This window comes from Dipodomys ordii, unplaced genomic scaffold (genome assembly GCF_000151885.1).
Source record: "Dipodomys ordii isolate 6190 unplaced genomic scaffold, Dord_2.0 Scaffold194, whole genome shotgun sequence".
Taxonomy (NCBI): Eukaryota; Metazoa; Chordata; class Mammalia; order Rodentia; family Heteromyidae; genus Dipodomys; species Dipodomys ordii.
Window position 1 is genome coordinate 1,319,717 of NW_012267410.1, and position 17,843 is coordinate 1,337,559.

General features: G+C 43.2%; 1 protein-coding gene across 1 annotated transcript; it reads right to left on the reverse strand.

Moving 5' to 3' along the window:
* Positions 1 to 193: 193 nt before the first annotated feature.
* Gpr45 (G protein-coupled receptor 45) lies at positions 194 to 1,432 on the reverse strand. Its single transcript, XM_013034707.1, has one exon. The coding sequence runs from the start codon at positions 1,320 to 1,322 to the stop codon at positions 198 to 200; it is 1,125 nt and encodes a 374-aa protein (XP_012890161.1). The 5' UTR covers positions 1,323 to 1,432; the 3' UTR covers positions 194 to 197.
* Positions 1,433 to 17,843: the final 16,411 nt, after the last annotated feature.

Sequence of the window (17,843 nt, forward strand, 5' to 3'; positions counted from 1 at the left end):
TTGTGAAAATGTGAACTTTGGATATCCCAGCTCATCTGGTAACGAATGAATACCTTTGTGCTTCCAGAATCACCACACACACACACACACACACACACACACACACACACACACAGAAGAGACAACAATTAAAGTGCAGGAACTCCCAGCTTGGATCTGGAACCCACTAGGTGGCTGGCTGGCTCTACCCTGCTCCCCTACACAGCAGACTGGTTTTCATTGCACACATAAACTGTGCTTGGCTGGATTCTCCTTTGGATCCGCTCAGGCACTTTGGGAAGGATTTGGAAGGTTTGGGGCAGCAACTCCAGGCAGGCCTCGCGGAATTTCTTGATCCTCCAGCAGTAAACGATGGGGTTGAAGACCGACTTGAGGTAACTGAGCCACAGGACGCACGTGCTGGTGGTGTAGAAGGAGGAGCTGTAGTAAAACCTCCGGCTGAACACAGACAGGAGGCTGTAGATGGAGTGTGGCAGCCAGCAGAGCGAGAAGCCCACGAAGAGGATGAGGATGGTGGTGAAGGCCTTGGTTTTGAAGCTCAAGTCCACACTGACCTGTTGCCGGCGCGGGTGCAGCCGTCTCAGGCCGGCCCTGGTGAGCTGCCTCAGGTCCAGGCTGTCGGACTGGTTGTGCACACGGACCGCGTTCTTGCGCACGGTGTTGAGAATGCACATGTAGGAACACAGCATGACCCCGAAGGGCACGAAGAACACGGCCACCACCAGCGTCACCACGTAGGCGCGGTCGGCTGGAAACTCGGTGTAACCCAGGACGCACTGCGGCGCCCGCGCGGGCACCTCCACAAACGTCCAGCCTGTGAGCGAGGGCACCGAGACGCAGAAGGACAGCACCCAGGACACCGCGATGATCACCTTGGCCCTGCGGGGGTTCAGCTTGTCCTGGCGCTGGACGATGATGAGAAAGCGGTCCACGCTGATGATGAGCAGGATGGCCACGCCCTCCAGGACGAAAAACCAATAGAGCGTGGCGGACAGGCGGCAAAAGTGATCCCCAAAGTGCCAGCGGACAGTGATGAGGGTGATGGCGGTAAAAGGCATGCAGCATAAGGACAACATGATATCCGAGAAGGCCAGGGTGGCCAACAGCAGGTTGATGGCAGAGCGCATGGCGGGTCTCTGGTACACGATGATACAGACAACCGTGTTGCCAAGAAATCCAACCACCATCATCATCATCATCATTATTGCCAACGAGATCCTGAGCGGGGTGGACAGCGGGGTGAGCTGGGAGTCCGATGCGTTGTTCACGTTCAGCAGCAGATATTCGTAAGTCTCGGTGGGTGTGCTGTTACAGGCCATCATGGAGAGAAACTTGGAGCGGGGGACAGAAATGGCTGCATTGGGTGTCCCTCAGCGCTTGGGTGGCTTTCGTGCTCTGTCTGCCAGGTACATCTCTTCTTTGATGTCCGAGGATCTCTAAGGCCTTGGAGTTGATGGAAGAAGCCTTCCTTCCTTCCTTCCTTCCTTCCTTCCTTTCTTGCTGTCTTTCTGTCTTCCCTTTCTTTTCTTTTTTCCCCCTTCCTTTCTTATTTCTTTTTTTATGCCAGTGCTGGTGTTTGAACTCAAGGCCTCACACTCTTGCTTGGCTTTTCTTTTGTTCAAGGCTAGCTCTCTACTACATGAGCTATACCTCCACTTTCAGTTTTTTGCTGGTTAATTAGAGATAAGAGTCTCATGGGCTTTTCTGCCCAGGTTAACTTCACACTGTGATTCTCAGATCTCAGCCTCCTGAATAGCTAGGGTTACAGGCACCAGTCGCCAGTGTCCATAGGGAGAAGTCTTTCTTTGGAAGCACTAGCTGGGATATTGGATTCATGAGTCATATCCTGATCATGTCTGTGGCAGCCTATGAAGTTCTCAGCTTCTTACACAGACACTGTCTGTAGCCTAGAGTAAGCTAGAGGACAAGAGAGAAGGGAGTTAGATTTTGTAAGACTCAACGAATTCAGCCCACATTTCAATTTGATAGGTACAAACAGACATTCCTTGATGGGTTCCACATCTCCATATTTAGCCAGTCAGAATAGGAAACATTTGGAAGAAAACATCTCCTCTTAACTCAGCAGGTGTAGGTTATATATATATTTTCTTATTGTCATTCTCTAAACCCAGCAACAATTATTTACATTTTCTCTGAGGGACTTGAGCTTCAGGGGTTTGGGCCTCTACAAGGTTCTGGGAACCAATCTATGGTAAATACTGAAATATAGTAGAGTAGAAACAATGACTCATTTATCTGTCATTATTTAGGAGTTTGGTCACAAACATTGAATCTTGTCAAATAGCCTTGGAATCTTAATCTTTTAGAAGATTAAGGAAGTAAGTTACTTTATAATTAGCATTTATGTAGTGACTTGATTTCTTTTTTTTGTTGTTGTTGTGAAAATACCATATAGAGGGGTTACAATTACATGGGCAAGATAATGAGTACATTTCTTATCAAGCATTGTTGCCTCCTCCTTTGTTTACCCTTCCTATCCCTTCCCAACTCCCCCCACCCCCCTAAACTGCCTGACAAACAGGGCCTTGGACAGGGCAATTTCCTATAGAATGAAGCTCACGCAGGGTGGGGCTTTTGCTTATTTGATTCTCTATTCTGTCTCCAACACTTATGACAGTGCCTGATAGATAGGACTTACCCAGTAGATCTTGTTGAGTAGATGAATGTCAGTTGATATTGCTTTGAATTAGCTTAATAAAACTGTTTTTTGGGGGTTGACTGGTATGAAAAAGTTTGACATATTTACATCTCACTGGTCGCAGGTGATAGTATGTACCTCAACTGTCAAGGCCATAAACATACCCATCACCTTCCAAAATATGCGTTTCACCTTAAGATGATCATTTGTGTGTGCATGCGTGCTAAGAACACTTAAGCTCTACCCTCTCAGGAAATTTTCATCATGTATTTGTGTGTTTTAATTTTTAAAAATTTAAGCATATTTATTTAATTTTATTTCTAGATAAGTGTAACTTCATATGAAAAATGTTAGCTCCTGTGTCTAGCTTTCATCCAGTTTCTCTTAGTGGTAATTTTTTTGGGAAACTGTAGTGCAGCTCAAATAGTGTTCTTGGAAACACAGCAAGGGAGATATCTTTCTCAAAGACGTGGCCATAATGGCGTTCAGTAAGCTCTGGTCTGTAGTAAGATGGCCAGAGCGTGGTGAAATGTTATCTGCCTCATCTATCCATCCTGGCCTGGACATTCTCTGGCTCATTGATTAATCTCTGCAGTAGGACTCGCTCATCCAGAACACACAGACACCAATCAGGTCTGCATATCAAGTAGCCGTGGGAATCACAGCAATGTTATTATGCTTGAATGGTAGAGGCTTCTCAGAAAATGGCACTGTTATCATCTGAGGCCTGAAGTACACCAATTAGAGTAGTACAATGGATCCTGCCTGATGCATGTGATATAAACATGCACACATACACATTTGCATGGCACTACATCTGCCTGCAGGTGAAGTAAGAATGTTTTGAAGTCTTTTTCTCTCCCACCTCTCTATTATAACTGGTCATGCCAGGCAGCCAGGAAGGCTAATCCAGCACCCTGACCAATGCTGCCCCAGAACCCTCTCAGTCACTCAGCCAGAAACCTTAGCTAGGAAGGAGCACACAATTGCAGCAGGTGGTAAGGGGTGTGTAGAAAGAAGCTCCAGGTACATCCAAAGGCAACAAAGATGTGTTGGGTATTCCTCTTGCACCTCCAGGTCTCTTGTCCTCTCCCTACTAGGCCCTTGCCTGGGAGGCTGGGCCCCCATGATATGAGAGAGGGGGCAGGGAAGAGAATGCAGAAATCTATGTCAAATTCTATCAAGTTTTCAAACAATCACAATTATATTTCCACAAGTACATTCATGGTATTTAGTCCTGCCTTCATTTTCATTGGAATGTTTGGATTTCTTTTTCGCTCTCTCTTTTTTTTTTTTATCATCACCCCTCAGAAGTGACCTCTTGGCCTATTTTCTGACTGATTAGCTTGCCTCTCATTTCTTTTCTTTCCTTTTTTTTCTGTGCTGGTACTCGGGCTTGAACTTAGGGCCTACACAGCATCCCTTAGCTTTTCCACACACCACTTGAGCCACAGCTCCACTTTAACTTTTCAGTGTTTAATTGGAGATAAGAGTCTCAAGACTTTCCTAGCTGGGCTGGCTTTGGATCACAATCTCAGATCTCAGCCTCCCAAGTAGCTAGGACTGCATCTCATTTCTTCATTTACTTACTTTAGACAATATCTATTGGCCTCACGACAGAAAAGATGCTAGGCTAGCATGCTCTATTCTACCTCTATTGCACCATTGCAATTTTAACAATATATTTATGTGTCTACAAGGTATTTATTTAAGACTGGAGGGTACCTCATACTCTATGAGGTAGACAATCAGTACCTTTTCTCTTTACCCACTTTGCTCTCACCCTTTTGCATCTATTCTGACATCAGCTGTGCTCTTACTTTTGCCTAGTGAAGATCATTATTTTACCCCCAGATGTCAGTGGCTCACACAGGTAATCCTGGCTGCTCAGGCTGAAATTCAAAGGACCTTGGTTTGAAGCTAGCCTAGGCAGCAAAGTCCTCAATATTCCCTCTCCAATTAACACCTATTTGTTTGCTTAGGGAAGGAGAGATAAATATCAGTAACCTGGACTTCATGGAAGATGATTCTCTCAAACCTGTTTGAGTTTATGATTTTTCCAGTGTAGATGTTAAATATTTCACAGAAGAATGGTACTAACCTCATCCTTCAGTCATCTTTGAGAAATGCTAAGCACCTAGTATGGTCAGTAAGTCCAGTCCTCAATCCCAATAGCTCCTATAAACTGATGGTTTCATTACTGAATGTCTTGGAGCCTGTGATCATTTGTAAAGTGGAGGAGGATTATTAAGAAATGTTCCTGGGAGATGGGCTGAAGGATGTACATAGGAATATCCACACAGGCTAGCTGCTAACTTATCTTCAGCTCAAGTGTGGAGGCTTTGTTTAGCTTGGCAACAGGTCCTTCAAGCAGGAGTTGCTTTCGAGTTGTTAGTCATTTGACATTTACTATGTTTGAAAATTATGGAAGAGTGAAATAAAATTTAAACATTACAAACATCACGCTAATCAACCACTTGACTGAATTTTCTTTTATTGACCCGATTATCTTCCCTTTGATAGGTATATAATGATTTCAATAAAAAGCATGATAGTTGAAAATGCAAGGTGACTAGAATGACCATTGAATCGGGAGAGAGAGGCGAGTGGCAGCTTGGGCTCAATGATGTTACCTGGGTAATATCCATTGGTCCTGGTGAGCAGTAGCACAGGCAGAAATCACTTGGAGATGCTGCGGGTAAGGGCTCAAGATGAGCTGAATAGCACACCTGACTAACCAGAGACTTCTACCCTAGGAGACAGTTCCAGAACCACAGCACCCAGGGGACACAGATTATTTTCTCATTGCTTTGCCTTCAGCTATATCAAAATAGTCATGTGTCTCTTAACAATGAGAAATGAATGAGTCGTGGCCAGGCTGTCTTGTGAGCATCATCATGTAGTATACTTGTACAAAGTTGGCTAGGATGTCACTAGATGATACACTTATGAGACTACCATCATATATATGGTCCATTGTTATGCGACATATCTTTATATGGCTTGTGACTGTGTATGAGTTAGATAAAAAGGACCACCAAGAGGACATATTTGAGCTCATGGTTTTCTTCTTTGGAAGCCCTATCTGCTTTCTACTTGATAACCTCATTTTTTTCCTCTGTGCCTACAAGAAACTTCTCTTTGGCTTATGTCTTTAAGGTCAAATTACAGTATGCTCACCTTATTCATGCATTTATAACATGTGGTTTTGACCAAGCATAGTCAAAAAGTAAAATCAAATTTTGTTATTATTAGTAGTAGTATTGATGACCAGTCCTGGGACTTAAACTCATGGCCTGGGTTTTGTCTGTCCCTGAGGTTTTTTTGCTCAAGGTTAGTGCACTACCATTTGAGCCACAGCTCAACTTGCAGCATTCTTTGTAATTTATTGGGGATAAAAGTCTCATGGACTTTCCTACCCAGGCTGGCTTTGAACTGCAATCCTCATATCTCAGCCTCCTGAGTAGCTTGGGTTATTGGTATGAACCACCAGCACCTAGCTTCAGTTTTTAAAAAAAAATCAAAGCCCCAAATTACCTAGTGAAGATTATTATTTACCCCCAGATATCAGTGGCATACATTTTGCAGCTCAGCAAAATGACAGAGAGGAGCAGTCAATCCCATGTTATCAGCAAATGGAATAAGTTGCTTGACCTGACGAATGTTTCTTTGTTCTTAATTTTGTGAAAATCTGCCTTCCCAAAGGTAAATGGTAGCCAGGAGCCTGCAGCTCATGGTTGTAATCCTAACTCCTCAGGAGACTGAGATCTGAGGATCCCAATTTGAATGAAGGCAGTTCAGACAAGAAAGTCCATGAGACTATATCTCCAATCAACCACCAAAATGCCAGAAGTGGAGCTGTGGTTCAACTGGTATAATGCTTGTCTTGAGCAAAAATGCTCAGGCAGGAGCCAGGCGCTCGTAGCTCACACCTGTAATCCTAGCTATTCAGGAGGCTGAGATACCTGAGGGTCGTGGTTCAAAGTCAGCCTAGGCAGGAAAGTCCATGAGACTCTTATCTCCAATTAACCACCAGAAAATTGGAAGTGGCGCTATGGCTCAAGTGGTACAGTGGTTGTCTTGAGCTGAAGAACTCAGAGACAGTACCTAGGCCCAGAGTTCAAGCCCCATGACTGACAAAAAAAAAAAAGCTCAGGCACAACACCTCAGGAAACACAAGACAGACAGGCAGGCAGACAGAAGGACAGAACAACACACACACACACACACACACACACACACACACACACACACACACACACACACACACAGAAGCAAATGTGCCCTCAAACAAAGGTAAAAGTGAGTATGTTTAATTGAAGTGATAACGTGAAAATTTTTGATTTGGTAAAAAGCAGCATATCTTCAGTAAAAGTTGGGTGGTGGTATAAGTAAAAGGGTCAAGCCATTACACGACAGCATTGAACTCCTAAGCATACACAGTTTGTCCTTAAAGGAAGTCATCATAGAATGACATATCACATATCTTCCCATACCAGGGGTGTGGTATATATCAAATGGAAAGGGGAACAGGCAATGTAAAAAGCCAGGAGGTCTTAGAGCAGACCAGCTAGGACAGAGGCTGTGCTCGGCAAGTGTCAATATTTAACTGATGCTACCAGGCCATCTAGGCCCAGCCAATCTTCCGTTTTCCAGGTCTAGAAACTGACTTGGCTGCACAAGTCCAGAATGGCTTCATCTCTTAGTGAAATTATCCAAACTCATCAGACTGAGTTGTAAAATCAGCAATCTGATTTCTGATTCAGAAATATCCCTCATGTAGACCAAATACTTTTGCATCTGAATTTTCTGATCTAGGAAATTGAGGTGATTAGCCGGGCGCTGGTGGCTCACGCCTGTAATCCTAGCTACTCAGGAGGCTGAGATCTGAGGATCGCGGTTCAAAGCCAGCCTGGGCAGGAGAGACCGTGAGACTCCTATCTCCAATAAACCACCAGAAAACCGGAAGTGGCGCTGTGTCTCAAGTGGTAGAGCACTTGCCTTGAGCTGAAGAGCTGAGGGACAGCGCCCAGGCCCAGAGTTCAAACCCCACGACCGACCAAAAATAAAAAAAATAGAAATTGAGGTGATTATATCTGCCCTCAAATAACAAAATATCACAGGAAGCCAGAGGCTAGGATCTCATACCCATCATCTTAGCTACTCTGGAGGCTGAGATCTGAGAACTGAGGTTCAAATCCAGCTTAGGTGGAAAAGGTTGTGAGTCTCTCATTGCCAATTCACTGGCAAAAGTAGTAGAGCACCAACCTTGAGTAAAAAGTCCAAGGGAAGGCACAAGGCCCAGAGTTCAAACCCCAATACCAGCATACTGCCTCCCCTTAGAATCATACCTAATCACAGGTAATGCCAGTAGAAAGAAGGGCATTAATAAATTAAGTTCATACCTTTCATTGAGGGGTTCTGTCTCTTTAACCATAAATCCAGTGAGGACGAGAACTCTGATACACATAGAGGAATCCTCATGGATTAGGCTACACTGAATGTTAACACACTGGTGAGTGTATTCACTAGTGCCAGTGAATCCTCCTTCTGTTTTCCTGTCTAAGCTGTAAAATTGGATGTTTTTCCACAATGATCATTACAAAGACTAATTACATGCTTAAACAAAGGAACAAATAATGCAAAATATTTTGCTTTTTTAATGTGTTATCTTTTTTTTTTTGGTCAGTCATAGGGTCTGAACTCTGGGCCTAGGTGCTGTCCCTCAGCTCTTCAGCTCTAGGCTAGTGCTCTACCACTTGAGCCACAGTGCCAGTTCCAGCTTTTTCTGCTTATGTGGTGCTAAGGAATCCAATCTAGGGCCTCAGGCATGCAAGGCAAGCACTCTACCACCGAGCCACCTTCCCAACCCCTAATATGTGTTATCTTGAGGGTAAATCTGATCAGAAATGTTTTGGCATCTGGTAGCAACCTGTTTTAAGTGATTTAATTTAGTGTTTCAGTCACTGTCCTGTTGTTGATCTGGATCAACAGTGCTTTTATCACAAGGGACACTGAAGAGCAAAGTAAAGGTGACCACTAAAGAAGGTAGGTTCCTCGGCCGCTCTCTGAGTCACTATATCCAGCACTGTGGGGTTTCAGTTATAGAAAAGGGAGCCACAGTAGGAATCAGCCAGGATAGGAGGTGAAGCGTCTCAAGTTTAAGAAGATAAATGGCTCACACCTGTAATCCTAGCTACTCAGAAGGCTGAGATCTGAGAACCAGCCCAGGCAGGAAAGTCTTTGAGACTCTTCTCTCCAATTAACTATCCCAAAACCAGAAATGGAGCTGTGGCTCGAGTGGCTTTGAGTGAAAAAGCTAGGCAGGCCCTCACACACCCAGTCTACGTTTATTTTTTATTTTATCAGAACATCTGATCTCCTCTGGTAGTTTGATTCAATAAGGAAGGAAGCAGAGAAATAAAAGAAAGCCACAGGATGGGGATTGAATAGAAAAATGGGGTACATTTTAGATGAGCAGATTCCTGCTAGATCAGTACCATGAGCGAGGTCCCAGGGGCTGCAACTCAAGTCCCAACTCAGGTGATTCTTGCTATATTTTGAATTTTAAATGGCCCCCACAGGCCCATGCATTAAGTAATCAGAAGGCATCTCAAGGTCAGTGATGCATGACTGTATCTGAGTATCAGAGGGCAAGGAGGAGGAAAGCAGGCTCAGGAAGAGAAGAGAAGCTCAGGATGATAATTTGAATGGAGCTGATGATGGTATTAGCCACACTCTGCCAAGAATGTCATCTGGGCCAGATATTCACATAATTGGTTGTGTGATTTAACTTTCACAGCAACCTAGAGGTAAAGGTTATTTGTATTTAGAGAAGGCATAACTTGTCCGTCCAGAGTAAGGGGTGGCTGAGGGTCTTTGAAGGTCCTGAGAAACTATATGAGGAGGAAGGAGGAAAGGTCCCACTTCAAAGACCCCATCAGACCAATGGCAGTTACTGCTTTAAAACTGACTCCCATCATGTATGCTGGTCCTCTAAGCATCTGAAACAATTTGTTCATAATTGAAATAATTTTTTTGTTATGTCAAGAGTTGGCATAGAAATTCCACCCTAGAATTCCATCCTAGGGAAGTAATTATTAATACAAAGATTTCAATACAAGCAAGCTTCTGCTTGAGGAAAGGCAAAGCCATTCAAACAGCCAGCCATTCAGGGGCAGAAGAGATGCTCTTGGTACCTGAAGTCACAGTATTGAGTTAAAACATTTTTGTTTTTTTGGTCGGTTGTGGGGCTTGAACCCTGTGCCTGAAGGCTGTCCCTGAGCTCTTCAGCTCAAGGCTAGTGTTCTACCACTTGAGCCACAGTGTCACTTCTAGTTTTCTGGAGGTTGATTGGAGATAAGAATCTCATGGACTTTCCTGCCTGGGTTGGCTTTGAACTGCGATCCTGAGATCTCAGCCTCCTGAACAGCTAGGATTACAGGCGTGAGCCACCAGTGCCCAGCTCTTGGGCTAAATCTTGACTCTGCATTGGTAAGCCTCTTGGAACCTGGGCACATTCTTTAGCTTCCATTTCCTCCTTTGAAAATGGGCATCGTGAGATTTCCATCTGCGGTGGTGGTGATGGTGGTGGTTGTAGACATGGAGGGAGCACATGCCTAGGCAGGAGGGAGGTCTTTAGATCTTTGGGGATGACTTTGAAGTGGATTAAGGGCCCTGGTCTCTTCTTCCTCTCCCTTTCTTACAATCTATGACAGGAGTACTTTGGTCCGCTATATACTGCTGCCATGGTGTGTTACCTCATCAGACTTTAAAACAACAATGCCAACCAACACTTGGAACTCCAGTAAACCTTTCATTTTTTAGGATGATTATCTTGAGTATTTGATATAATGATGGAAAGCTACTAATACAATTCCAAGATAGAGCCTGCAATAGGGTGAGCTGTACAGTCAGTTTCCTTCTGATTCTTCTGTGTGGCCATACCATGTCCTGAGATGAAATAGTATTAGGCATAAATAGCCCTCTTAGTACTTAACACCAATGGGCCTGAAGGCAGGGTCTTGCTGCTTTTGTTCATGACTGTTGCTACAGGACCCGTAACTGTTTCTGAAAATCAGTAGTCACTCAGTAATTACCAATAGATGCATTCTTTTTCTCATCCATTACTCTGATGAATATGCAGTAAGCTTTTTGCCATCAATGTATCTTATTTTTCTAATAAGAAAGAAAAACCAATTTTTAAAATGACTAACAATTTCTAAGGTTCTATTTGGGACTTTCTTGGATTTGATGTGTTGGAGTGGAAAACAGAGATGTGAGGTGAAAGGAGGAAGGGAAGAAAGAAGAAAGAGGGGGAGGCAGACCTACTACTGCAGGCCACATTCTGGACAGCAGCCAAATCCTTTGCTGAACTGGAAGCTGGAATTTAATACCACTCCTTATCAAGTAAACCAACTTACTAATTTAAACCTAGGGCTAGAATATTTCAATACCAGCTGCTCCAATTTCTAATAACTTCCAATGTATTTTAATCGTTCAGATTTCTAATAACATCAAACACATGTCTTTGCCTGAATGTGGAACACATGTAGTTCAAAAGGAGCCAAGATGGGAAACATTTGCAGGCCACAGCCAAGCCACAGGGCAAGCCATCCCCCCAGGTTTTCATATGGGTTTCCCACAATTTGGCCAGGAGAAAAGGTTCATTTGCCATCACAGTGGCTCAGGCCAGGTTGCTTGGGATCACATTTGACGATCAGGTCTAACACACACCTGTTCTGAGTTAACCTCCACTGAGTAACATTATCTAAAGATCTGGAGCACAGAGAAAATGATGACCAGACCTGGATTATGTCCAGATTTTACTGGCTTTACTTGCATTGAAAGATGGTTCCAGAGCAGAAACCAAGAGAGACCCAGGATCTGCCTACATTTCTCATTTATACTCCCTAGGAGACCTCTTGATTCTAAGGTTCTAGAATCTTCTCAGCCCACAGTCCAAGAACCCAATCTTGTTTTACTTCTTAAATTCCAAAGTCCGTGGGACTCAATTCTCAGATGGAATCCAGCAACTCCATGCCAAAGAGGGATTTTTCTCCCTTTTGCTGCACCTTGGCAATTGCCCTGGGACAGTTACCCCAACGTCTCCCCTGTTTCCATCTCCACTCCTCCAGCAAATCAGCTGAAATATGAGGAGTTGTAGGTATACTTCTTCAATAAGAACCTCATAAGTCAATCCAACCTAGGCACTGGCGGTTCATGCCTACAAGTCTAGCTACTCAAGAGGCTAGGGTCTGAGGATCAAGGTTTAAAGCCAGTGGAAGCAAAACAATGAAAGTGAAGCTGTGGCTTAAGTGGTAGAGTGCTAGTCTTGTACAGAAAAAGCTAAGCAAGAGCTTGAGGCCCTGAGTTCAAGCTCCAGTACTACCTCCCACCCCCAAATACCAACCTATTGCTTTCAATTAGTCCTGTTTGGTCTGTGCTCATCTTGAAACTGGCTTATAACCATCTACAGTCCCAGATAGTCCCTGCAAATACCTACCATCCTCTGTATCAGCTACAGTGTCACTCATTCTATCAAGAAAAGGAAACTAAGTTACTCCTGGCTTTGAACTCCCTTCTAATCTTGGAATCAAGTTCACATTTTGAACTATGATTTACAAAATGGTGTAGAGATTCATTAGAAGATTCTTAAGTCAGGTTATTTGATCATAGACAACATGTTAAAAATAGAAAAGAAAGGTGGGTACTGGTGACTCACACCTGTAATTCTAGCTACTCAAGAAGCTGTGATCTGAGGATTGTGGTTCAAAGCCAGCCCAGGCAGAAAAGTCTATGAGACTCTTATCTCCAATGAAATATTGGGGAAAAAAAACCCTCAGAAGTGGCACTGTGGTTCAAATGGTGGAGTGCTAGCCTTGAGCAAAAGAAACTCGGGGACAGTGCCCAGGCCCTGAGTTCAAGCTTCAGGACTGGCCACAAAAAAAAAAGAAAGAAAAACAAACAAACAAAAAAAGAAGCTGGGTACAGTAGTGTATGCCTGCAATCTGCAATCTCAACACTAGGGAGGCTAAGGAAGAAGACTAAGAAGAATAGCAAGTTTGAGACTAGCCATGGTTACAAAGTGAGGTAGGGCCTCAACAAAACAAAACTAATTGCCAACAACAGCAAACACAACCACCTTCCTCCAATAGAATGGAGTCTTAGTAAGTAGCATCTTTTGTGTACTATCAGGGCCAGTGAGGTCTGTGGTGTGGTTTCACATTTTTGTGTCCTGGGCTTGATGTGAAATCTAGTTCTTACTGTGGGGTGCAGTGAAGACAAGCTTGAGAAGTTAGTCATCATGACTTTTTAGGACATAACCCAAATATCCAAATATCCTTCTCCCATTTGTGACATTCTCCAGCCACATGGACTATCTTAGACACTCAGCTCTGGATACCGCCAGTAATTTGTACATCCTCTTCTCTTTCCTTGAAGTGCCTAGCTTGTTCTATCCCACTAAGCCTCAACCCATCCTGCCTTGGGCCCCAGGCAGGGATCACACACAGGTCACACTCACACTGTCCTGCAATTCCCGAATTAGTGCCTGCTTTTCTGCTCAGCTCATTAGGGGTTTCATTAGAGCAGGCATTACATCTAGTTCCCTTTCATCTGTGGGTTCGTAGCCCACAGCATAGGCTTCTGCATATTGGATTCACTCTGTAACTGTGTGTAGAGTGAGCATATGGGACCTTCACTGAATCATGGGGATTCACTGAGGAGGGGGCGGTTCTCCACCTGTGCCAGACCCTTATGCACACAAAGAAACAATGAGACAGACTTCTTGTCCCAGATTCAGAGGGAACAGATCTGAGATCTCTCCCCCAGGAAATGACTCCCAGGTAAGTCTCAGAATGCAGTGGTGCCCTCCTGAAAACACTTTCTAAGGCTCTTTTAAAAAAAGCAACAGAACCTCCTCCCACTCACACACTTTCACCTACATGGCACCTGGCATTACCCAATCTGCCCTGTCCTGGAATAGCTACACATTTATTATTTCAGGGCACATGACATGGTGTCATTCCTTGGGCCTTAGTAGATACAGAAGAGAAGAAATGCATGACAAACCTCACTTATTCATTCTGGATGAATTACTTCATGAAAATAACAATTCAAAGTTTTTGTTGTGCCTATGGCTCATACCTGTAATCCTAGCTACAGATCTCAGGAGACTGAGATCTGAGGAGCCTGGTTCAAAGCCAGGCAAAAAAGGCCCCGAGACTCTTATCTCCAATTAACCAGCAAAAAGCAAGATGTGGTTTGTAGAGCATCAAGTTTGTAGCGCATCTGTCTTGAGGGATAAAATAAGGCTCAGGACACAGGTCCTAAGTTCAAGCCCCAGTATGGGCACCAAAATTAATTAATTAATTAATTAATGGAGAAAAAAGAAAAAGAAAATAAAAATTCATCTTATTCTGAATGAAGATGCAGGACAGAAGTGTGTACATGGTTGAGGGGGAAGGGTGTAGGGTAGAGAATTCCAGTCCTGGAGGCAGATTGTTTGAGGGAGAAAAAGAAGGAAACAAGGTGGGGACCACCCACCGCCATCCTCAGAGCAGTAGAGACTTAAGGCTTTTGGAGTAAGCCTACCTGAGTCCCAATCCTTGATGGTCTGGCCTCTATGGGCCCATTGTCTAACCAGGGCTCTCAGCCTCAATGCTTCAGAGTTTACTGATCTGTAAGAGCCTGCACTCCCGGGAAGGATGAAAATAAACATAGCATCATGAAGCTCACTTGTTCTCAGTCTAGTTTCTCCATTTAGAGTGCCTGTGGAAAAAGCCCAGGGAGAATGGGAAGAAGTTAGGAAACCTAGGCTCTCCACCACAGAGGGGATGGTCTCAGCAATAACCTGGGGCTTTTCGTGGGTGGGGATAAGAACAGAATAAGCCAGAGTGCTGTCATGTAAGAATGGAAAGTTTGACTGCCCACAAGCAAAGACATAGCGATATTCCTATGAGCCATCAGGCTGGATGATGCACCGTTTGCATTGTTTCTTTTTCCCTTTCTAAACAGTATGAGGTCCCATGTCCACACAGCATCCCCCCAGCAATGGAAAGCTGTTCCTTGGAGGCCAGTCTGAGGAAGTAATTAAAGCACTGGACACCACCTGCCTTATTATTCCCTGCTGGCCTCAGTCATTTTGTTTATCTGATGTAAATTCGCCTGGGAGCATCAGAGGACAGCATGTTCCCGATTTCCTGACCTGCAGGAAAGGGGGAGGCAAGGCCAGCTGAAGTCAGAGAAACCCAATACCCAATGCATTTGTTCAAAATGAGGAAGTTAATAAAAGCCATGCAAGGAACCTTTTGCATTACTCAAACATTTAATATAAAACATGCATAAAATATTCATTGAGCTTGGGAGGAAAAGTAGTTTTGTGATCTCCAGAGAAAGTCTGGGGGGCACTTTGGGGGACATTCTATAAGAAATTTGTGGAAACAAGGAAGATGAGAGGCCTACTTGGCTCATCCACCTTGGGGAGAAGAGTAGTGAAAGGCTGGTTGGGTTATACTGAAAGGAGTTGAGGATGGGGTAGACCCTCATTTCAGCTCACCAGGGGGATGTAGGAGGTGGTGGCAAATTATATGGATCAACTTGGCTAGACCATGATCAGTCTGTCTCTCTCAGACTCGGTCTTTCTCTCTTACACACACTCTTTCTTTGTTTCTCATTCTTTCTGGTTCTTTTTCTCTTTATCTCTCCAGATAGGTGGATAGATAATTAGATAATGACAGATAGAGACAGATGAAGATAAAGATGTTGGATGAGAGATATAAATAGATGATAGGAGATGGATAGATTAATAGATAATAGATATAGATATAGACAGGGAGATGAAAGATCATAGGTAGATGGATTGACAGATGATAGATTATAGATGCTAGAGATAAATAGATCTATCTATGGATAGCTTCTAGGCTATATCCTATTCATTTAGTTTCTCTGGATAACCTTGACTAAGATAAAAGGTGGATGCCACATTATCATCCTGAGTAGGAAGAAAGGGGCTGGAGCAAGGCTAGTCTGGCCAGGGTAATTGTCGGGTCAAGAAAGTTCTTGCATCCATCAGCAAGGAATGGCTTTATAGGTTTGAAGTCATGCATCTATCCACTCATCATTGACTTGATATAATTTTATTTGCTTATTTATTTTATCAGTTTGGGGCTTAAACTCAAGACCTGGGTGCTGTCCCTGAGCTTTTTCACTCAAGGTTAACACTCTACCACTTTGAGCCACAGAGTCAGTTTGTTTTCTGATGGTTAATTGGAGATAAGAGTCTCATGAACTTTCCTGCCTGGGCTGGCTTTGAATCACTATCCTCAGATCTCAGCCATATATACATATATATATATATATATATATATATATATATATATATATACACACACACACTATATATATATACACACTATATATATACTATATATATATAGTATATATATAATGTATATATATATATCTATATCTATAGTAAAAATGTTGTACAGAGGGGTTACAGTTACATGAGTAGGGTAATGAGTACATTTTGTAGCAAGTATTGTTATGTTACCTCCTCCTTTATTTCCCCCTACCATCACTTTCCTCCCCACCTCCCCAACTCCTCCCACCATCCCTACCCCGACATTGTAAAGTTTGTTTTCAACATGGTGTCCTGTACATCTTGTCATCACAATGGGTCAGCCTCAATCCCCATTTAAGCATTCTGCAAAATCCCTTCCCTTCCCAAAATTACAAAAATGTATATACAAGATGCAGAACACCGGCATAAATCCAGTGAAAACAGGGGTTATACCATGGGGGAGGAACATACAAAAGAAACAAAAGAATCACATAGTGCATTGTAAGTACATTAAAAACACTAGCAACAAAGAAAAACACACTTGTGTTCCTGTTTTGGGGTACATTTTGCTTAACATTATCTCATGTGGTCATATGTACATAGCCTTTGACCTTCTTTGCTTGTCCTAGACATGTACTAGTCATTGCAAACAAGGGAAGCCATGGGACCTATGTTTCTTTGGGCCTGGCTTACTTCACTTAATATAATTTTTTTCAAGTCTTTCCATTTCCTAGCACATGAGGCAATGCTATTCTTTCTGATGGAGGCATAGAATTCATTGTGTATATATACAACATTTTATTGATCCATTCATCTACTGAGGGGCGTCTGAGTTGGTTCCAGATCTTAGCTATGGTAAATAATGCTGCAATAAACATAGTTGTGCTGGTAGCTTTGGTATGACCTTGTTTGTGATCGTTTAGGTAAATGCCCAAAAGTGGGATTGCTGGGTCATAAGGGAGCTCCATACTACTTTCCAAAGTGGTTGAACAAGTTTACACTCCCACCAACAATGCAGTAGGATTCCATTCTGGCCACATCCCCTCCAGCATCTGTTGTTATTAGAGTTCTTGATTATAGCCATTCTAACTGGGGTGAGGTGGAATCTCAATGTTATTTTGATTTGGCTAGAGAAGTTGAGCATTTCTTCATGTGTCTATTGGCCATTCTTATTTCCTCTTCAAAGAAGTCTCTCTTTAAGTCTTTAGCCCATTTATTAATCGGGCAGTTGTTTCTTTGGGGGATTTAGTTTTTTGAGTTCCAAGTATATTTTAGATATGAGGCCCTTGTATGTTGTATGGCTAGTGAAGATCTTCTTCCAGTCCGTGGGCTGTCTATTGATCTTGCTAGCTATGTCCTTTGCCTTGTAGAAGCTCTGCAGTTTCATGCAATCCCATTTGTCCAACCTTTCTCTGATTTGTTGTGCTTCTGGGTCTCTATTAAGAAAATTTTGGCCTGTGCCAAGGAGCCCTAAAGTTTCTCCTATTCCTTCCTGTAATGTTTTCATGGAGTCTGCTTTTATTTCAAGGTCTTTGATCCATTTGGAGTTGATTCTGGTGCAGGGTGATATATAAGGATCTAGCTTTAGTTTTCTACAAGTGTTTAACCAATTTTGCCAGCACCATTTACTAAAGAAGCTGTTTTTTTTGCATTCTATTTCTTTAGTTCCCTTGTTAAAGATTATGTGGCTATAGGTCTGTGGGTTCATTTCTGGGTCTTCAGTTCGATTTCACTGGTCCTCAGGTCTGTTCTTGTGCCAGTACCAAGCTGTTTTGATTACTATGGCTTTGTAGTAGAGTTTGAAATTTGGTATTGATATTCCTCCAGCACTGTTCTTTC

Coding starts and splice junctions, on each gene's coding strand:
- Gpr45 (XM_013034707.1), bottom strand. CDS start 1,322: ATGATGGCCTGTAACAGCACACCCACCGAGACTTACGAATATCTGCTG.